Source organism: Cyanistes caeruleus, chromosome 17 (genome assembly GCF_971803275.1).
Source record: "Cyanistes caeruleus chromosome 17, bCyaCae1.hap1.1, whole genome shotgun sequence".
NCBI classification, from domain to species: Eukaryota; Metazoa; Chordata; class Aves; order Passeriformes; family Paridae; genus Cyanistes; species Cyanistes caeruleus.
In genome coordinates, this window is record NC_141717.1 from 7719946 (window position 1) to 7734661 (window position 14716).

At 34.8% G+C, this 14716-nt stretch overlaps 1 protein-coding gene across 7 annotated transcripts in view; it reads right to left on the bottom strand.

The window, feature by feature from the left end:
* SNX29 (sorting nexin 29) overlaps nucleotides 1-14716 on the bottom strand; it is a 102009-nt gene that overhangs the window by 27207 nt on the left and 60086 nt on the right. For 6 of the 7 annotated variants that reach the window (XR_015277190.1, XM_086853707.1, XM_086853711.1 and 3 more), the window contains one exon: nucleotides 3888-4027. Coding sequence is in view for 6 of the 7 variants with exons in the window: in XM_086853707.1 (XP_086709833.1) it covers nucleotides 3888-4027 (140 nt within the window). In the remaining variant the exon portion in view is untranslated. Of the gene's footprint in view, nucleotides 1-963; nucleotides 2299-3887; nucleotides 4028-14716 lie in introns of those variants that run through there. The other variant, XM_086853708.1, reaches the window with a different exon arrangement.

A 14716-nucleotide genomic window follows, 5' to 3' on the forward strand; every position in this document is an offset into this window, starting at 1 on the left:
GTGCAATAATTTTTCATATTGATAAAAATGTGATTAAAACACAACTGTACTTGTCATAACCAGCTTTGTTTATCCATAATGAACCAATTGTAAGTGCAAATAAATGTTCATTTTAGTAAGTATTAGCAGAAAGGCCTTCACCAGCTAACAGATGTAGCAATCTAATTCAGCAGTGCCAATTCTTGATTTAGATTCTGCTACACATGGACTGGAAAATTTATCTTGTGATGTTAATTTTACTACTACAAAGAATTTTTTATTCAGCATTTAGGCATACAAATTAGCAGAGCCAGAATCTATTTCTTATATTAAGACATGAAAGTAGACTATAAGGGAAACTCTTTGACCAATCCTGTGACTGAGCTAACACAATATCAAAACTGAAAAAGATACAAACTAAGATTACAAGTGGTAGAGACTGATGAAAGTAAAAATACATCAATGACAGTTCACAGCAGAAGGATTTAGAACAAGAGACATTTCCACGAATCACCACGAGCATTTGATACCATAATGGGAAGAAATGTAGCAAGCTCATTCACATTATTGTACTGCAAACTGTTACCTGAGTTTCAAAATAAAAGCAACTCCTTCCTCTCTAAGAGTGCCAGGCTATTTCATACAGACCAATTTAAATGTTTTGCCTCATCAGATCTGCACCTGATTGTATGGGACCACTGCACTTGAAAGGGAGGAATTCCCAAAGGAACAAACTCAATAAAAATTTAAGGCAATATTCAGTAACAGTGGATTCAGTCTTAGATATATTAATCTTATGTTCTGTTCATCATAATCATATTACAGGACCACAATCAGGTCTTAAAAGTGATTAATTGAAACTGACCCTGTAATTTCTATCTATAGGATGCCTAATCAGACATAACCTTTATGGGATTTGTCATTCGCACACTGAAGCCTGGTCACGTAATTTTGCCATGAGAAGAAACTCTTTAGACCAGGTAATTTTTATTTTTTTAAAATTTTATTTCATTGCTTCCTAACAGACAGATCCAATGCTCTTGAGATTTTTCATGCATATGAAGATTGTAATATTTTCCCCAGACTGAGGTATCACTACTGTCTACAGCACAATCCTAGGACTAATACCTCAATGTTTTGTAATTACTCCTTCACTGATAAAGATGCAACTAACTGTACATACATTTGTGCTACAGAGGCAAAAATAAATATATCAGAATTTTTGTATGTATTTACAGTGTTTTATAGCAAAATATTATTAAACCTAACAGAAGAATTGCAGATACAGTACAAAGGTTACAGCTGATTACTGTAATAAACAATTCACAGACTCCAAGATATTTAAGGTCTCCTGTTGATGAAGCTCAAAATCCATTACAGAAGGATAATACTGGGGAAGCTGGCAATCACAAGTGGAACTGAAATGCATTTTCTTTCAGGTGCTTCTTAAATCCCCAGCAGTGCCAGGTCATGACTCTCAGATAATAAAGGCCACAGAGAGTTCAAATGATAGCCTAGAAATGATGGCACTTTCAGACACTGATAGAAGGAGCACATTCTAGAAAAGTTCCTTTTATTAATTTAATGCTGCTGCTGTAGCTGCAGAAGAGTCTGATATATCAGTAGTAAAATGCATTAAAAAACTATTTTGTCTGTTGCCATAGATGAGCAATATAGTTATTTTGCTCAACAGCTGAATTTTTCCAGAATCCCACTAGTATTCCCAGAGAGAACCATCTAGCCAAGAGAGAATGCTGATACATTTGTTATATAAAAAAAGGTTCTCAGAAACAATTCACAGATATATGTAGGAACAGAATCACTGCCATAATGTCTAGGTAACACAGAACATTCCAGTCCATTGTCTCATGAGATGTGTTATGAATTATGAAATTGCTGAATTTAAAAATAAACTCTAAAAATAAACATGTTTTTTGCCACCTGTGGCACACCCACACCAGGGTTAGCACCAGTGCAGTGCATCACAGGGGTGTTTAGGAATGAGTGATAAATGATGCTGGCCAATTTCCTTCAGCAAATCTCTCTTTAGAGACAACTGCATTATTTTGTATCACAATGCTTCACTAACTAAATTGTACCCCTAGAATATTGGAACTTAAACGTGCTGCCTTCTCAATAAAACTCTGCTCTTTCTGTGAAATTAATTGAATATCACATTACATTTATTCGAAGAAACAGAGTTGGAGGGTTTTATAACAGGGAAATGGTGTTCACTTCGACTTGTGCAGCAGTGGTAGAACCCATTACATGGACCGTGATTTTCATCTTGTCCTGTGCAGATCCCCATACCTGGCTCTTCTTTTAATAAACAGAAACATGAGATCTAAATTCTACTTACATACTTAGAAAAGACTAAGTATTAGAAAGCAATTGTTTAGGGCTGAGTAGTAAGAGGATGCTTTTTCTCCCTTCTTGTTTTAGACATAAGTGGCCAGAAGATTATAAATATACAATTCTTGAAATGACATTTCTCAGAACCAAAAAATGATGTAATAAATTACTTCTGTAACAATAGTGTATTAAGACTTTTTTAAAAAACACAGGACTATAATTGCATTTATAATTACATTTTACAATTGCAAATATATTTTGTATTTGCCTCCTCTTCTTTAAAATACAAAACTAACTACAACGTAAAGGATAACTTCTTTAAAATGACCCAACAAAAATCTACACATGGGCCCCTCAACTGGAACTTTAAGCCATTTCCATCTTTACAACCCTTAGTCAAATTCTAGACATTAAGTTCATAGGGAGCAAAAGGCAAGTCTCTTAAGAAGTTTTCCCCACAAAGATCACCGTTTATAACACCATCAGCAAGATGTCTCATCAAATTGATTTCAAATCCACAGAAAAATCAGAAACTCATGAATGCCCTGAAATGCATCTTGGCATTCTTCCACTCCTCTATTACATTTTCTAATAAATAGAGCTTTCTTGAAATGCAATTTCAACTTGAAAATCTGACACACTCTGCAAAAGACCAGGCAGTAATACAACTAAATATGTATGCTGTGATGAAACATACTCATTTGAAATTGGTCTTGAAGCTGCAAATGAATCCACCCATGGATTTACAGGCATAGATGCACAATCCCTGTGCAGAGGCTCGTGGAGAGCAAATTTCACATGAGGACTTACTGTAAATGAGTGTTCCATCTATACATAATTTGTGCAGGTGTAGTAATGAAAAACCATTACACTGAAAAATTACTAGTGAAAGAACATGACTTTCAAAAATAAATTTACCCTAGTATCATTTCCTAAATAGTTTTAAATATCATTTACAAATACATAAAGAAGTAAGTTGAAAGGTAAAAGGGACAGTTTTACCAGATTATACCCCTTGTGTGATGGTATATGAAAGGGTTTGAGGTACTTAACTGACAACTGTTAAGTCATTTCATATTCAACTTTAATGAAATCAAAACATGCATCAGCAGGCTGCAAAATTCAGCTTAAAAAAGTTTGGTTAGTAAGGGCCCTAACAGTGTTCTACCCCCATCCCCCCAAAAAAAATTAAAAAAATAATACAAACCCCATGCAAGCAAAAACAAAACAGAACTAAAGAAGACCAAATGAAAGAAATTGAAAACACCTAATGTTTGAACAGCATGTATGGACGCAGATTTTAAAGTTGCTTAGATATTTCTGAAAGCTTTACACTGTGATTTTTATCCAAAATCACCATTTAAATAAACAAAAAAATACTCTTTATGTCATATATTCCTTTAAATATAACAAAAGCACCTGCAATCTGAACAGAAGCCTTCTATTAAAAAAAACCCCACTGTTTTAAAGATTTTGGAGATGCTGGCATTATATTTTAAATTAATCTGTGATAAAAAAAACCTTAGTATTTTCTTAAGTACTTGACAGATACTTACAGAAAAAAGGGCATCAGCTGAATAAGTGTCTCTTTTTTGGGATTGGCTGTGAATTCTGGCACAGTTTGAATAATTTTGTTCATTACATTCCTTAGGTAATTTTGTAGCTGCTTGCGTCGCTCTTCTACAAACTTTGCATCCTAAAAATAGAGAGGAAAAAATATAAATGGCATAAAGAATATGTTTCTCAACTTCATAATGTAACTAAACAGTCCTGGTAAGCATAAAAATTGATCTTTTGATGATCTCTGTTATTATGGCTATAAAAATATGTTGGCAATATGCAAAAACCCCTTGACTGTCCTCAGAGATAAAGGAAAACCATGAATCCTAATAAAACCTGTTTCACAAAAACATCCACTGACAGGATGTCAGATCCTCTCCCTGGCAGAATCTGTATTTTCTGGACCATAAACCACTGCAATCTTAGAGAGGCACAGCAGAACAGCAGCACAGAGGCTGTGGCATAACAACTTACGCAATTTTTTTGAGATCCAGAATTACCAGTCTTTGCAGGAGGAAATGCTGACATACTCCCACAATGCCTCCTCAGTTCCTACTTTTCAGATGTTGGGTACACAAACTCCAGAATGTATTTGTCCAACATTTTTATGTTATTAAAATATTATTTTGTGATGACATCTTAATATAGTAGATTTTTTAAATAAACACAACTCTCATTAAAATGTTTTACTGAAGTTTCTGTAGCATTTTAGATCCAGGATTTCATACTATGTTGGTCCAAACAAATAGAATAGTTCTATAAACTCAACATTCTGCTGATGGAATTAGAAGTTAATCACAACCAGCAAGATGCCATGGATCCCATAACTTACAAGTAGTTTAAACCTTTTTCCTTTGAGGGATCACAATTACAGTGGACTACAATCTAAAGGTGACCCATTTCCCAGGAACAGGGAACTCCAACAGGTTTACAGTGACATCAGTGCTGGATGCTTTATGCTCCAGCCAGAGTGTTCTGTCACAGGAATGCTGGCACTGCTCACCTGGTTTAAATGTCACAGTATGTTCTTTAGGCACAAAGCCAAACCTATTATTAGACAACTACAGCTCTCAAAAACGACCATTATCTGAAAGATGTGTCTATCTAACCTGTATTATTTATGTCTGTAGGAAAAGGCATTGAAATTAATTCTTGTTTCTTGAGGGAAAAGAAAAAAAAAAAAACAACCCGCCAACAAAACACCATAAATACATTTGACAACACTGAATAAATTCATTGTATGGAAAAGGTTCAGCCCATGCTGCCATGCATGGGGATGCAAATCTGAAGGTTATTGCTTCCCTAGATAGAACACAACACCACCATCAAAGCAGGGATGCTCCTTCGAGTTCAGGAGGAATTTGCTGTAGCATTCCTAGAACCTGCACTGACATTTTGTTCTGTTCTTCCCTCTCATTAGAAGTTACAAGGAACAGGAATATTTTTAGGAATAACAAATCAGACATAATTGTAGGGACATAATAGAAAGAATTACAAAAAATAAAAAGAATAGTATGAAATTGCTGAAGACATCCATACTTACAGACTTCAAAAACTTAAGCAGTGCTTACGTTGCTTAATTAAATTAATGAAATTCCAAACTATATACAGTCATTTTATTTTTGTTTTCTAAATATCAATTTGCACAGATGTCCAGTCCTATTTCACCATTCCAGTTCTGTATTAATACATTTCATTCAATGTAGTAATGTAATGCAAAAATTAATTAATGTATTCATTAATCAAATAAATTAATTCAATCAAGATCTAACTGAAAATAAAAAAACCCTACATATTATATACTTTGCTATTTAATTTTTATCAGGCACATGTTTTTTCAGCAACATACACATGCTCCACACACCAGTTGTGTTGCAGGTTATTTGAAACTCATCCTTGATTAAACCAACAAAGCTGCAGTGTTGGAACTCCCCCCAAACTCCTCTGCAGGGTCACCTGCCCAATTCCCACAGCTGAGAGCAGCTGCTGCTGGGACAGAGCGGAGCAGAGCTTGCTCCCTGGCCCGCTGCAGGACAAATGTGTGGAACTGAAGCCTATACAAGCTGGTGGGAACATTAAAGCAAACATTTTAATTCATGACAACACATATTATTACCATACAATGGGACTATAATAATAAATAAATGTGCTGTTCAATGCTAATTAAACAACTGACACCTGGGTTACTATTTTTTTTTCTTTTCGCTAAGATTTTTGTTCCCACTGGATTCTCTGGTGAGGCTCAACCTTGTGTTCCCCTCTTTCCAAGGATTTAAAGTACCACATCATCCCACTGGAGGGACACTTATTTGCTGCCACCAGCTGTGTGAGGCAGAAGACAAGACAGGGAGGCACGGGAGATGTCTGGGAAGAAGAAAAGGTTTGTGGAAGAGCTTTGGTTCTGGAAGCTTTAGCCATGTGAGCAGAGATGAGGATAATCCTGCTTTGGTCCATGAGCCACTTCCAGTGTGGGACAACCTCAGCTCACAGCCCTTCCCAAGAACTGCCCTGCCCTCACTGCCCTTCCTTTGTTCTACCTTCATCCCTTCTGTCAGTTATGTTTTCAAGCCCACAAGAAAACCTCCACTTTTAAATACCACATTCAGCAACTTTTTCGGTCCTGAAGTTTTTTTTGGTCACAAATCTTCAAAAACAGTGTTTTCAGTGAAATAATTTCAATTATGTTTAAGTTTTCTCTTAAGCAGAAGCTGTATTCCTTCAGTATGAGTTCTGCATTGCAAATGTATTTAAATAAAAACATCTTTCACAGGAAGGACTTCTGTTATACACAGGAGCCAAATGCTGAATGTAGGTATTTTCTATCCCTTATGTTACTCTAAAGAGTCTCCTTGACTACAGAAAATAATGGCACAAAGGACTTTTCTAATTAAGACTGCTGGAACATGCACTTTTTGCTGTTTACAGCTGATCACATTAGTGCTTATAATATGGCCATTTTTCTGCCATTTGTCTAAGAAAAAGGCATCCAGAACATCCCAGAAATAAAATCCCAGCCTAAAAACAGTTAAAAATGTTATTTTACTCTGACATGAATTTGATCTGTAAAACAAACACCAAGCAATCTACCATGAAATTCTGTACCATGTGCTAAGGCTCACTGTCCTCACCAGAAACAATGTAAACCAAGGTCAAAATGATTCAGCTCCAGGTCTGCACTTTATCATTAAACGTGCGTTTTGCAACAGCAGGTCGGCTACTCAGAGCAATGATTTTAGCACTGAGTTGTTACTGCCAAGCTGTTGCAGTAATAAAGAGTTTTTGTCACAATATAGTAAACAGAACAATTGGTAACAGAAAAACACAACTGGCTCAAAGCCTGGCCAATTTTTTCAGTCTTAAATTATAAAAAAGTACCTATAACCTTCTTTTCATTGGGCCCAATTATCCGCAGCAGAAATCTAGGTAGTACTTTACATTCCAACTCGTAAACAAACACCTACTTTTATTTACAAGCAAAAAATACATGGAAATTTTTTGATTTGGGTTTGTATCAGTGACACCCGCCCCCTTTGGTGATTGTATGAGTCGACACAAGCCTACACATTTGCATATGTACTCACACAGAAAACAGCAAAGATCTTCCCCTAAGGTTCAATATACACATTTATGTACACTTGATGTGAATGTACTTTGAGGACAAAGCAATTTTGTTAAAATTACAAATATATACACTTTACAAAAACCCTTTGCATTTTCACATTATTAAAGGTTAGATTTCAGAGTTTCTTTTTTTCTGGAAACAAATGCATACAGAGGAAGATAAAGGAACAGTACTTAAAAAAAGACCCACTTTTAAGATTTCACTGAAGTTTTCTACACGTATTTTCTAAAAAATAAAACTGCTACTGTTTCTGCACTAACTACAGTGGAAGTAATTTACTAGCCCACAGTTCAAGAGCACACAGTTTTGATTAAGAGACCACAAAATTTCAATTAACAAGCAAAACTCCTTCAGATTACAGAAGCATCAAAACACATCTGGGAAAATATTTTTAATCTGAAATTCATGTCTCCCAAACTGTTGCATGAGATTCTTTCTGACTGATAATTTGCCACATTTCTTCTGTCCGTGGCAAAAGGCTAGTATCAAATTACAAATCTCTAAAAATTGTAATAGATAATGGAAAAGTTATAGGCTCTTTATATGTATTAGAAAATTATGTTAAGGTGTAAAACTAAGAAGCAGAGTCTTGATGTACCATATTTTATGCCATGCTGTTTTGCAGTTTTTCATCACAAGCCAAGTTCATTCCCACTTGCAATTTAAATTGTTTCACACAACTGCTGGTCTTTTATACACACTGCTAGTATGGAACAGATGGTGAAACACTGATATTCTTCATTATTAATGGGACAGCTCACTTAAGAGGTTTCAAATATTTTCCAGGAGCTTTTGGAAATGCTATGATTGCCACGGTTACCTGCCATGATTTAAGGACAGATAAAACACTTTTAGATTCTGGCCTTGGTACTGTTGCAAGCAATATCAAACTCACTGCTCCTGAGGTTCTAACCATTACTTAGCATTTAACCAACCTCCTGCTGGTAGCACCAGGGGGGAAGAAATAACCCAAGCAAAACCAAACAACAAAACAGCTGAGGGCTCAATCCAACTCAATTAAGATAAAAGGAAATATGAAATAAAAGGAAATATGGCTTTAGGACTTTAATCAGCCTCTGATACCACACAATGCATCCCATCCCAAATTAAGCTGACAAGAGTGGTATTCATAGTTGAACCTGCAACTGCAGAAATAAACTCAGGTAATTCTAATGTAGTCTAATATTTTCCACCATCTTGGCCAACCAGTCTTAGCAAAATTATCATATCACTTTTTATCTATTTATGAGGCACCAAATGCTAACCTCAAAATGAAGCAGGAAATAAGAAACTGAGATGGGAGCTAATTAAATATCCAATTGCTGATTCATCCTCACTAGTTTGTAATTAAAAGTTATACAGCAGATATTCACTTCACAGGCTAACTGTGCTTCAGTAACTATTCAGTAGCTATTCAGTAACTATTCCATCATAAAACTTTTAGGAAGTTACAGTTTCCAATCCTAAATATACCAAATGCCACTATATTACACAAAAAATCATCCCAAAATTACTGAAACTACATAAGCTTAAAATTTCCATCTTACTTGTATTGCCAGTTTCTGTATGGCAGAACAGGGCCAGCGTTACACAACATAACAACAGTATACAATACATGAAATTGCCATTTTCCCCATCCCAGCATGAGATTTTTTTGTACATTTATTGTTTAGTGGAACAAACAGGAATTTAAGAGGATGAGATACAAAGAAGAAATCAAGGAACTGTCAGTTTTGAAAAGAAATCTATTTTCCTTTAAACAGAGATTTACTACATAATTGTAATTATTACTCTGTGCTTCTCTACTAAAATAGCTGATGCATTTCCATCTCCAGTTTTGGGTTCATTTCAATGCTACCAGAAAAGTGCTTTCAGATAAAGTAGTTTGAAAAAGGCATTGCTGCAAAACCATCCAGTAGCAGACGTGCTGAGGGTGAGCTACAGTCCTGCAATGCCCTCAGTCAAGCACCAATTTAATCAAAGCAACATTTTCATCAGTAAATATGCCAGCAGAAAAAAGAAAGCTTGAAAATAAATCTAAAATGGATCTGTTTTTAGTGTTGTGCTTAATGCCACTGTTAGAAAAATAACTCAGTAATGTTATGCTAATAAAATCCAGTGTCATCTAAATATTTTGTTATTTAAAGACATATGCCAACCATGTGTTAATTTGTCAACTGGTCAGGAATCAACTGTTAATTAAAAAGCATCAATAAAAAACTGCAGCAAGACCCCAAGGGCTTATCTCTTGCTCAGCTATTGAATAGGGAAACACTATTTCTGTCTTCTCCTCAGATAAAGTATTAGCAGTCAACCCTATAATTTTATTCAGGAGATTCTGCAGACTACAACACAGCAGTTCCTGAAATTGAGATCCATTTTTTCACTAGCCTATATTACAGTAATAACTATCAACAATATTAGTTAAAATGTGTCTCTGTCCAGTGCTTCTCTCAAACACTGCAGTTTTCTTTCTTAATTTCGTTCTTTAATCTGGTTGAAAATACCCTGAAGGCCAATACAGACTCCAAATTTAAAATAACAACAAAATAACCCACCTCAAAACTCTTTAGAAACATGGTACATACAGTGCTTACAATGTACAAGCTTATATATACAGTAAGCTTACAGTGATGCTTTCCATTAAAAAAAAAATCAATATTGAAATGAAAACTTTACTCTCATGTAACAGTCCAGATTCCTCTTTAAAAAAGTTTTGTTCAGATACATTTTGATGGAATGATTCCATTTTCTAAAATATAAATGGAATTAAGGAAGAATATTGATATTAAGCGCCCATAATTTTTTATGCCTTCATGCAAAGATGTTTAACTTGATACAATGAAGAAAACCATATTTTTCACAGGAAGTGCCTTCAGCATTTCACATGATTTGAAGTATTCAATATTTAGTTTTCTTTAAAAAAAATGAACACTGAATATCTTTAGTACTAGCAACTGCCCAAAAAGCTGTAGAGCAAGCAAGATTAAAATTTGACAATATTTATAAAACAATACATTTTGGGAAGGAGAAGAGAGGTGAAATTAAGCACATTGACATGTAAGGAAAGGGAAAAACGAGGGTAAAATTTCAAATTCAAAAAAAGAAAGGTTTACTTTTATTTTTGTAATTAGGTGTCCCTGTTAAGATTTCTCTGAAAAGAAGTTTATTAATCCAAGTAACTTGTTAATTTAGCTTCAACATCACAATAAGAAACAAATATAGAAAATTTATTTTTATATTTTCATTTTATACCAGGAGGCTACTAGAATATCTAAATGACGCATGAGTTGTTATAAAACTGCCATATTTTTATCTAGCAGTTGTCCAAGCAGCATGTAAATTACTTTCCTTTTTTTCCCCATAATGTCATGATGCAAAGCAACACCATCTGAACTGTTTCTATGGGCTCTATATTCAATAATTTGTTAGAATAAATTGCTTCTCTTGATTATAGCATTACAAGATAGCAAGAATAAAAACATCTCTTGACAGGCTAAGTTTTGTTTTGTAGACCCTAAATAGTCTGCATTCCTTCTTCCTAAACTTCAACAGCAATTAGCAAGAAAATTTTGTAACTTGAAAAGAAAATTACTCAATTCACTATTTCATTGAAATGGTGCCCTTGAGCACCAAATGAACAGATTAATTTGGTGAGACATTCTGATGGAGATGGAGAAGCACGAGCTAGAGAACTGTTTACTTTTTAAATTAAACCCCTGAAAATGAAATATGCTGCTCTGCACTCTTCTCGATTTAACCTTCATGCCAAGTTTCAGGTAACCCAGACATTTCATACCTCACAATGGGAAGCATTTACTATAAAGTATTTGTCATATAAAAGCCAACCATTTCCTGCTGACTTATTTCTCTTCTCTTGGATACTGATATGACAAAAAAATGGAAATGAAGAAGAACTGAATGCTCTTTTCTAAGTGCTGTATACATAAAATATCAACTGCAGTCTTATGCAGTAGAAAACCCAGAGGATCTGGACTCAAAATCTGAAATGCTCTGTATTACCCCTTAGTGTGCAGGTGACAGTGCCAAGAAACAGGTGTGCTGTGACTAGAAATCTTAATGACTATGCCAGGAGTCACATTATTTTCATTTCTATTTGTGTGGTACCACAATGAAGTTACATATTTGAAAACCAGATTGTATTAATTCAGTCCCAGTTGCTATTTTAAATCTTGAGAATGGAACTTTTTAGCTACAAAGTAACACACTGAACTTACAGGATGAAGTTTCTTTTATGGCTTTAGAATGACACAAAAACTGTTATATTATAGAATTATCACATATAGCTATATATGAGACTAATTTCCTTTTCTGGTTTGAACACAATACAAATGAGTCCATTTCTTTTCCTTTTACCCACACTACAGCACAAGCATGTCTGTCAAATATGTATTAGCTACAGCTTTTCCTATAACCCACAAGGCAAAAGACTGTATAAAAATAATTCAATACACCAGTTAAGTCCACTAAGAGTGTTGAAAATTAAAATCTGTTTACTTTGAAAATTGACAATAATACAGAATTTAAGCTTCTATATTACATCATACTTAAGTACTATTAATGAAAGCAATCTTTAACTTCAAATTTTTAATATACAGCTTGAGGATTTTTATTTTCAAGGCTTTACTCCTTTAATAAATGTATCCCAATTCTGAAACATCAGAGAGTCATAATTTTCTATCAACTCTACTTGAAGACATTGGAAATCAAAGCTTTTTATCAAGAAACATTATTTAGCCCCCTGTCTCAAGTGCATTAACCACAAGTTTTGCTTTCTTCTCAGCTCCCCTTGACAATTTGACTTTGACAAACTAATCTGATGAAAGTTAGTTTCTACAAGCTCCCAAATCTCCTGGAGGACAAAAGCACACATACCTCTACTTCTGATTCCAATGCAAGCCAAACACTTATTTAAATTTTAGGCTATATCTTGAATTGCTTTGCTGAATTTGGACATAAAAATACCCAAACCTAAAATTAATTTACTTCTTTCCCTAAGACTCTTCCTGCACCATCCTCTTTCAAACATTTCATGTCTTCTGTTACTGTCTATGTACTAGTTAAACAGGAATTGTTATACTTCTCATTTTAAAATACGTATTTTATGTGGGAGGAGTGTGTGTATTCCTTAAAAACCCTTATTCCTATCATGCTGCTTCTCCTTGCATCCCTTTCAGCTCCTTCATCACTGGGTCTAAAGCAGCTTTACTGTCTGAATAGACAGGTCCTGCTCACTAAAAATGGCACTCAACTTTCACAGAAGGGAACTGCATGACAGGGGTTACACAGCAATGACACCATGTGAAACACTTAACAGCAAAAATATTAACTCTCAAACTGTAATCTGAATGGCTTCAAATTTCTTCATATATATTTGTATATATATATATACACACACACAGAGCCAGACAACTCTTTACATGACAAACCTCTTTAAAAACCAATAAACATTGTAAGCACAAGAGCAAGCTCTATTGTTTTCTTTTACTTGCAATAAAATCTCTATCTTCTCTTCCTTTTAATCCTAAAATAGTTATCCTGAAGCCTATCTTAAACTGTTCACTATCTTCAGCAACAGGCAAACAGACCAAACACTGATAAAAAGCAGCTTTGCTGTTGGGAACAAAAGAAAAGGAATCCATCTACACCCTGTGAGCAAAGGCAGGATTTCCACTGACATAAATGGAAGAAAGATAGAGCTCCCGGGGAGCAGAACTTGCAGAATCACAAGATACATTCCAGAAGTCAACTTCATATATATCCCAAATCCTGTCTGATGTTGTCTGTCATATGCATACTTATGTATATACAAATAGAATCTTTTTAAACACATGCACATAATATACTTGAACATTTTAAAACAGGGACATATACAAATTAATTTACAATTTAGGTAGCCACTGACAGGTGAAAAGTACACGTTCATTTTATTGAACTAACACTTGAGCATGAAACAACCTATGGCTGGAGATACAGCTCACAGGCTTCAGTTGCGTGGGCTAAAAATTATGAATTATGTTTCTCTCAACATTTTCTCAGAGACAGAAATTTATTTTAGAGTTCTCTATTGTTCCCCCAATGCAACTGAGAAGTCACAGCAATGTCACTCTTCTGATCTCAGCAAAATGCTGTGTATTCTTTCCATATGGGGTATCCAGTGTTTTAAAGGAAAGCAGAGGATATCATGCAGTCAAGTCAGCACTCAGTGCAAAGCTACCTGATTCAATTTCTCCTCACTTAGACAATCAGTGAATTCAGGTCTTTGGTGGAACTAAAGAACCATTTCTATTTTGATATGCCCTCTACTGGGACAAAACTCTTGCAAGAGGATTCTTAATTAGATCTTTACTCAATTACTATAATCTCCCCAATGTACAAGCAGCAACTGGGATTTTAAGAATGCTGTAATATTTTAAAAATTAGCCTGGTTAGTCCAGTAAATATTCATGTATTAATATTTAATCATTATTTTGAGAGACACCAACACAACACAACAAAGGTTCAGAAGCCAAATGAAAGCTAGAAGTTATCTTAAATGAAAAAAATGAAATAATATTTGAATGCAAAAACCTACAGGGTACCCTTTCCAATCAAGTGCTGTGAGTGTATAAAGGTGCTCCTCATGACCTTCCCGTAAGTGGGCACACTGCAGAGCTGGAGTGCTGCCCCAGAGAACCCAGCCTGTCCTGAGCATTCCTGATGGGAAGACAGCAGTCACAAAGACAAACAGTGAGAATGGACAGATGAGTTCAAAAGATCCAAAGGACCCAAAGGCTTGCTAAAAGGCAAAAATCTACGCCACACAAGAAAAATCGGTTTGAAATTACAAATTCAGCTACATAGAAAATACTGAGTAAATCACAAGGCTGATATATGGGGAACAAGTTCTAAAGCTACAAAACCTGAACAGTTCAAATGTTAACAATACAGTTGAAATTTTAAGTTTTAAAGAATTTGATCTGCAGGTTAAAAATAATTAAAATAAATGCTGAGTATATGGCATTTCTCTTATACTTGAAACACAAAGGAACAAATATATTTCTTGTTTTACTCAAAGCATTGATGAACTAAGAAAGAACTCTTATTCTTGCCAGGATTACTCAAAGATTTTGACAACTATTTACTATCAGCACTGAAAGATCTTTAGTAGAAGATACACAGCATGGGGACTAGTATATACAA